Source organism: Fukomys damarensis, unplaced genomic scaffold (genome assembly GCF_012274545.1).
Source record: "Fukomys damarensis isolate Sample0158 unplaced genomic scaffold, DMR_v1.0_HiC HiC_scaffold_37, whole genome shotgun sequence".
NCBI classification, from domain to species: Eukaryota; Metazoa; Chordata; class Mammalia; order Rodentia; family Bathyergidae; genus Fukomys; species Fukomys damarensis.
In genome coordinates this window covers 3,201,947-3,209,904 of record NW_022900949.1, presented here as the reverse complement: position 1 = coordinate 3,209,904, position 7,958 = coordinate 3,201,947, and the positions used below count along the sequence as shown (strand labels likewise).

Here is a 7,958-nt window from a genome sequence, read left to right as displayed (position 1 = left end):
CCAGCGCCCTCACCTGCCAGGCGTCCGACAGCTCCTGCAGCTGCAGTTTCAGCTCCCGGGCCGACGCCACAGCCTCGCCCTCCCGCACCTTGAGCGCCTTTAGCTCCTCCTGCAGCCGCGCCACGTTGTTCTCGTCGGGCAGCGAGCTGTTCCTCTAAGGCGGGGAGAGAGAGGTCAGGGCGCCAGAGCTGCTGGGCCGCTCGGCTGCATCTGCGGGACCAGTACCCACCCCCAGCTCCCTGTCCTCTGGGGACAGATCGCAGCCCAAGACCCATCGCCCTCGCCCTGGGCCTGCGCCAGACTCGGCGTCTGTGCTAGAGGGACTTGAGTGCACGGGTGGCCGCACGCTGAGCTCCCTGCAGCCCCGGCCAGGCCAGGCCAGGCGGGGACACCCAGGCTAAGGTCCTGCCGTCCCAGGGCTCAGCGTGGGATTTGTCCCCAGCAGCCCCTTGACCAGCCTCTTACCGACCCTTGTTTGGGTCCAGGCATGGGAGGTGGGCAGCAGGACCTGTGGGGCGCACATTTCATCCCTTGTGGTGGCGGCAGGAGGGAGGCCCAGCTCTGGGTGCAAGAGCAGCAGGTGCGGGCACTTTCTCCCGGGGAGCTGAGTGGGTGGGGTAGGGTGCACCTCCCAGAGTTACCGAGCACCCCGACGCCGCTCCTGTGGCGCCCACCCAGCTTCACCTTCTCCATTTCCAGAACCTTGTCCTGCATCTCCCGCAGGGCCCCCAGCGTCTCTGTCTCCCGAAGCCGGGACTGCTCCAGCTCCGTCTCCAGGCGGGTCACGAAGTCTTCAGTGAGGCGTGGGTTCCCCTGGGGAAGGCAGAGGGCCGGGTGGGGCCTTGGGCAGTGGCTGGCCCAGGCCTCGGCCCCTCCACAGAGCCTCCAAGCTGGGAGAGGGAGGCAGGCCTGTGCATCCTGGACCGACCTGTCATGGCGCAGCCCAGCCAGCCAGGCCATTTTCCTAGCAGTGCTGCGGAGGGGACGTTCCGTGACCTCGGAGGCCCTCTGAGGGACCAGTCACAGTGCGGTTCCTCAGGATCCCTGGCAGCAGGGTGGGCATGGCCAGGGCGGGGCTGGGGATTCAGCTCTGGTCTCTGTACTTGCCTGCTCTGCTGTCCCCCTCCTGCCCCATTTCAAATCAGAAAGGGTGGGGACAGAGCTTACTCTGGGAGGCTTAGCTGTCCCTGGGCCTCTGGGATGGGAGCCGTGGTCCTTCCCGCTGCACTGGTGGCTGGGCAGGGCAGACCCTGGGGAGGCCCCCAACCGCATCTTAGCAGGCAACTCCTTTACTCAGTGAGGGCCTCCTGTCCACGCCCAGGGCCACTGGGGCGCTCTGGATGCCTGCTCCCTGGCCCAGATGGGCACCATCTGGGTATGGGGGCAGCGCCCCAGCTGGACTCGGCCTTCTAGGCCTTGCGCCTTGCCCATCTCTTCATTCTCCCCAAGCCGGAGCTCAGGGCCTCTCTGGTTCTCAGGGGCCTCTGTGCTGGGGGCTGTGGATATAGGGCAGCTGTCCCACGGCCTGAGTGGAAATGGACCTCGGGCCGCTCACTGCGGGGAGGGCATCGCGCAAACTTCTGGAGGCTGAGGCAGGGGTCCTCCAGCCCTGAAGGCCGCAGGGGGGAAGGGGCGTGACGGGGCGGGGCCCAAGGGAGGCCCCGCCCACTCGCTTGGTACTACCTGCTGCTCCTGCAGCTGGCGGATGGTGCTCTGTGCCTTCTGCAGGTCTTCGGTGGCCGAGCTGCACTGCTGCCGCACCACGGCCAGCTCCCGCTTGATGACGTAGTTCTCCTCCGCCTCCTGCGCCCTTGTCACCTGGCCCTGAGCACAGCCGGGATGGGATCGGGGTGGGACCGTGACCGTGACCTTCGGTTCTATCCCAGGCTCTGCCTCGGGCCCAGAGAGGGTGGGAAAGGAGGGAGGTGAGAGGGCGCGGCCTCGTGCACTTGGAGCCTGGAATGGGCGCCCGCCAGGGGTGTGGGGTGTAGCTGGCGGGGACAGGCAGGAAGCGACACCCCCCATCTGTCAGGCTCGAAGGCGGGAATGGGCCCCCAGCTAGGGCTGCTGACAGCTCTTTTCCCTCCCTCATTCTGGCCCTCGGCCTCTGCCCCAGGGCAAGGACCCTGCAGAGGCCGCCTGTCCCCTTCCTGTCAGGCTCTCGAGGTGACGGTGGGTTTCTGGGGCAGCCAAGAGTCCTGGCAGCTCTTCCCGAGGCTGGGTGGGGGCTACAGATCTCCCTGGGGGCCTCCACCCGCGGGACACCGAGATCCCCTCCCCCCATGCACTTTGGGGCCCCCATTCCAGGCTGGGAGCCAGCAGGGCACGGAAGCGTTTAGATGCAGCCATTCAAGACGAAGCAGCACAGAAGCAGGTGAGAGAAGGTGGCGCGCTTGCAGTGACAGCAGAAAGGAGGAGCTTGGGGGGCCAGAGGGAGCACGTGTGTACGCGAAGGTCCGAGCGCGGGGCCGTGCACACACGGGGCTCTAAAGCTGATACTGGGGGTCCGGAGCCCTCCTGGGCTCTCTGTACCCCACCGGTAAGTTCATGCTCGCCGCGTTTCTCTCCATGTCACACGCCCCTCCCAGGAAAGCCTGCACCTCCCTGGGAGAAGCGGAAGTGGCCCCCATGCACAATGCTGGGCCTGCCCCTCTTCACCCCCACAGTGGCAGTGGCCAGGGAAGAGGCGGTTACTGGCTGTCGTGTGCAGGGAATGGGGAAGGGGCCAGGAGGGAAGGAAACTGGAGAGGAGACGAAAAGCTACAGTACCTGGATTAACCTATCAGCCAGAGCAGCGCTCTCCTACCCGGCGGGCGGGCGGGCGAAGGGGGTTCCCAGCGACAGGGGGAGGAGGCAGAGCGGAAGGTGCGGGGACAGGAGAGGGGAGAGACAGACAAGAACCACTTGTCACTAACGCAGTGGACTATCTCTAGAAGCAGGGGAGAGAGGAGTGAAGACCAGAGAACCAGCAGGAGAGGACCCGGAGGAAGACCAAAGCCAGAGCCAGCTCCGTCCTGGAGAGGGGTTTGCAGGGAGGTTGGGTGGCCGGCTGGGAAATCTCAGCTCTGGAAATGACGGCCTCATTTTTTTTTCTTTGTGAGACAGGGTCTCGCTATGTAGCCCAGGCAGGCTACCACCACGCTGGGCTGTATCAGCCTCATTGTGAAGAGGAGCTGTCTGGAGAGGTCTGGGAGGGGGAATACCTTTTAAGGGGGAGCAAGAATCGAGGTTTGGGGACAAGAGCAATAAAGTCTTTCCGTGACCCACCCACTTCCTGTGGTCAGTGGGAGGAGCAGGAAGTGGGAGACGTGGGTCTGGGGGAGCCACCAACCCCACCCCCTTTAACAGTGTGGGGCCCGGGATCGCCGTGTCTGCAGTCCAGAGTCCAAGCTCAGCTCCAAAGCCAGTCACATTGTCAGCTAGGGTCCGGAGGGGCAGGGAAGTCTACCAAGAACCCCCAAAGACGGGACACCCTGAATCTCAGTGGGGTCTCTGTGCTTCTCGGAGCCCACTGGTTCAGGATGGAGCCCGGGTGTGGGCCTGACAGCTGCTGGGCCCTGCAAGAGAGACCTGTGGGACTCGGGGTCCCCAGCTGGTGTCCACCCTGCTCACCTTCTCCAGGGTCTCAATCCGCTGCTTCAGGAGCCGGTTCTCAGTCCGGAGCCTCTACGGGAGAAGGGAGACGCGTCAGAGTCCACCCTCCACTCCCCCACGCACATACCCATCATGTACTGACCACCGAGGTCCAGGCAGTTCCCCTGAATGGCTAGTCCAGGCTAGGCTAGGGCTGGGCAGGATGGAGCCCAGGTCTTTTGTTCTGGAGGAGTGATTTCAGAAGACATGGCCCATTCCTGTTCATGGTCACCCTTAGTGAGTGAAAATTGGACTACTATGCTGCCATAAAGAAGGATAAGTCTGAATCATTTGTAGGAAAATGGATGCACCTCGAGACCATACTATTAAGTGAAATAAACAAGACATGCCGGCTTAAATGTTACACAGTTTCTCTTAGAAACCTAAATTATAAAGGAAGAGCAAAATAAAGTAGGTAACAAGAAAAGGGAGACAGATCTTTTGCAAAAGGATGGGAACCAAGAAATGGAGGGAACAGGGAGGAAGAGATTAAACAAAATTAAGCCTTGCTATTATGTACATATATCAATTCCTCACAGGGAGTGTGATCATTATGTACTATAAACATGTGCTAATAAAACATAAAAAATTTAAAACTTAAAACCTCACTGCTGGGCATAGTGGTGTACACCTGGAATCTCAGCACTTTGGGAGGCTGAGGCAGGAGGATCTCAAGTCACAGGCCAGCCTGAGCCACTTAGCTGGACCCTGTCTCAAAAATCATAATAATTAAGAAAAAAGCCCCATCACTGGGGAGGCTGAGGCAGGAGGATCACTGTGAGTTTGAGACCAGCCTGGACTACATAGTGAGTTCCAGGTCAGTCTCAAAAAAAAAAAAAAAGCCAAAAAGGGCTGTGGAGGGCAGAGCTCAGTGCAAAGAGTGCGACTGCCAGGACCATGAAAATCAAAGCAAAGCAATAACCAAACAAAACATCTAGAAACAGCACTGAGGGCTTTTGCGGATGCACACGTGAGTGTGTGTGCGCGCGTGCACAGCTGCACCCTCCGCAGAAGTCGGCTTCTAGCCTGCGCTTGGTGTGGCAGGGGCAGAGGCCGCTGTGTCCTACAGGAAGCTGCTGGGCCCCTCCTCGCTCTGCTCCCAGCCCTGGGTGAGTCTCCCGAACCAACTGCTCTCAGACTTGGGCTTCCTCCTCCGCACAGCTACGCGCCTGTGACTCTGCGGGGCCTTCTCTGCCTTCGCCTTCTTTTCCGAGCTCAGGGATGCGGGGTGGGTGTTTGCAGTGTGGGGAAAGCAGGTGACGTTGACCTACACGTGGGACCTAGTGTCTCCTGACCCTGGCAATGGAGAAACAGTCTGGAGCAGCAGGTGAGGGTCGCCTCACTGTGGGTCACACAGAACATTTCCCCTGTTGCTTGTGGGGGAGAATTGGTGAAATATTTCCTGAAGCAGCTGTAGCCAGCAAATCATGATGGCCGCTGACTGACATCATGGGGGGGAAACTGAGTCAGCGTGGGGCAGGGCCTTGCCCCAGGCTTCCAGCATGGAGAGGTCAGAGCTGTTTAGGTCAGAGCTTCCAGCATGGATAGGAACCCCTGACCCCTGACCTCTGACCCCTAGGTTGCTCTGCCCTCTCTGGCCCCAACCCATTGAGGCATCAAGCAGAACTATCCTTGGAGGACTTGGACAGGCCCGGCCAGGAAGTCCTCTCTTTCCTGCTCACCCCAAAAGGAGAACGAGAGCAAGAACAGCATGAGGCTCTACACTAATCATGGGTTTAATTTTTTTCTCTGTACAGGGATTGCTCATTTAACGACCTACCTTTTTAATGACTATTCGGATTATGACTAAGACACGCTGCAGGCTTTCAAAAGGAGAACGAGAGCAAGAACAGCATGAGGCTCTACACTAATCATGGGTTTAATTTTTTTCTCTGTACAGGGATTGCTCATTTAACGACCTACCTTTTTAATGACTATTCGGATTATGACTAAGACACGCTGTTGGGGCTTATGACAGGCTGCTTGGACTTTCCACATGTCTCTCTTTTTTTTCCTGTCCGCTATGTACATCTTGTTTATAGTTTCAGTGTCCTTTTTGGGTACAGTATACCTTATTTTATGACCTTTTGACTCCTGCCCCCACCCCCAGTACTGGGGATCGAACTCAGGACCTTGTGCTTGCCAGGGACACGCGGTGCCACTGAGCTATGTCCCTGGCCCCAGTATACCTTGTATTATACAGTACTGTAATTTGTGCTGATTTTCCTGTTATACATTACAGTACTGCAGGTTAAGAGTTACTCAAATAAAAGCAACACCGTCAAGCTGGGAGTTTTCTCTAGCCATTTCTTTCTTCAGAATGTTGTTTCGTACACCCTCTCCACAATTCCTCATTTAGTCACCGCATCGCAGGGACAGGACTTGGTCATTAAATGAGGAATGTCTGTCTGTCTGTCCTTTTTTCTTTTTTGGGTATGAGGGATTGAATTTAGGACCTTGCGCTGGCGAGGCAGGTGGCGGTAGCACCAAGCTGAACCCTGGCCCCCGCGGGTCCTCTGTGCTGTGCTGCAGTTCTGGCCTCGCCAGATCCGGAGAGCCAAACGCTGACAGCAGCACTTGCCCTTCATGAACCGAGAACCAGCCCAGAGCCCCGACCCTGGGCAGCTCCTTCGTCTCCCTGAAATCACCCCAGGGCCAATCCTGGGCCACCACAGGAGATGGCACCTGCAGGCCAGAGCTACAGAAACCACCCCGTCGGTGCAGGCTGAGTATGCCCTGCTCCGGTGGCTCCTCCCGCGGAGAAGGCGCCATGGGCCCGCACACTTGCCCCCCCGCCACCGCTCTCCCATCCGGCCCTGCCTGGCCTGGCCTTGCCCCTCCTCTTGTGAACTCTTAGGTTAGACTCCGCATTCTGTCCTCACGCCACACCGGCCTGATTCAGATCTCTGGTACACTGTTAAGCAGGCCAATAGTGGGAGGACAATCGGCAGGGCCGTGTGCGGGGCATCTGTCCGGCCATGAGGCCCACGGGGCCCTCGAGTTCCTCGTCTGCGGCCTAGTTCTGCTGTGTCCATGCCTGTGCTGGGCCCTCACAGTGCCAGATGGGAGCCCATCTTTGTCTATATAGAATCAAGATAAACACACCTGTTTGGACCAGCTGCTATTCCTAAGAAAGAGGGGTGCTCAAAACCCCAGGACCAGCCAGGCGTGGTGGTGCACACCTGTCATCCCAGAACTCAGGAGGATGAGGCAGAAGGATCGCTGTGAGTGCGAGACCAGCCTGGGCTATTTAGTGAGTTCCAGGTCAGTCTCAACTACATAGTGAGACTGTGCCTCAACCCGCCCCCCGAACAAATACCCCAAAAAGTTGATCCCTGGTACCAAGGGGAAAAAACAAACAAACAAACAGACACAGGATACCAAACGATTTCTGGACACCCTATATGGGGCCTGGACGACACCTGGGCTCCTCCTCAGGTATGGGTAGAGGTGACCTGGATTCTGATCCAGGCTCTGCCCCTGCCTTCCCACAGGTGGGGACAGTGACAGTGATGACAGCGGTGGTGAGGAGAATCAGAACAGCACAGCAACTACCCCCATTTTGCAGACAGGGGCACTGAGGCTCAGAGAGGTGAGTTCACTTGCCGGGGTCACAGGTGATCCTGGTGAACCCTAGTCTGTCAGACAGCAGCTGAAACCACCTGTGTGACTCAGGGCTGAAGAGGACATAGCCAGTTTGTGTGGTGGTTTCTGTCCCCGTCGGTCCCCTGCACTGGGCCAGAGGACCCTCATTCTTAGCTGCCACCTTGGCACAAGAAAGGACTCAATGAATGCTTGTCGCCGGGCATAGTGGTGCCCACCTATAATCCTAGCACTGGAGAGGCAGAGGCAGGAGAAACAGGAGTTCAAGGCCAGCCTGAACTACATAGGCCCTGTCTCAAAAAAAGCCCAAATCAATAAATATGCGCCTGTTGAATGACTACCAAAAATGGCGTAGAAGGGTGAAATATAGGGAAGGCGAGACAGGGGAACTCGGGCTCGGAGAACTTTGACCTTGGCAGGGCTGGGACAGCAGGGTAAGCAGGGCCCGGTGTGGGTGTCCACAGCTGGCACCTGGTGCCTGCCTGCCTTCCTCTCACCACTCCCCCTGCCACCAGACCTCAGGGCGGTGGTTCTCCGGTCCCCCTGCCTGGGCTTTCTGCTTTTGCCTCCCTGGACCTGGTCTCCCCCGCACCTGCACGCCTGCACCCAGAGCACCCTGCAGAGACCGCGCTATTTTAGTGGTTTATTAAGTGGGACCTGCGAGGGCAGGACTCCGACTGTCTTGTTTACTGATGCGTCGCAGGGCCCGAGAAGGGGCCGGC

The 7,958-nt window shown here is 58.5% G+C and overlaps 1 protein-coding gene across 1 annotated transcript in view; it reads right to left on the bottom strand.

The window, feature by feature from the left end:
• The window catches only part of Evi5l (ecotropic viral integration site 5 like), a 17,686-nt gene that overhangs the window by 2,013 nt on the left and 7,715 nt on the right, over positions 1 to 7,958 (bottom strand). The window contains exons 9-13 of the mRNA XM_033759417.1: positions 3,613 to 3,666; positions 2,770 to 2,802; positions 1,684 to 1,824; positions 685 to 813; positions 14 to 154 (exon numbers count right to left, since the gene is read on the bottom strand). Of these exons, the coding sequence (XP_033615308.1) occupies positions 14 to 154; positions 685 to 813; positions 1,684 to 1,824; positions 2,770 to 2,802; positions 3,613 to 3,666 (498 nt within the window). The remainder of the gene's footprint in view (positions 1 to 13; positions 155 to 684; positions 814 to 1,683; positions 1,825 to 2,769; positions 2,803 to 3,612; positions 3,667 to 7,958) is intronic.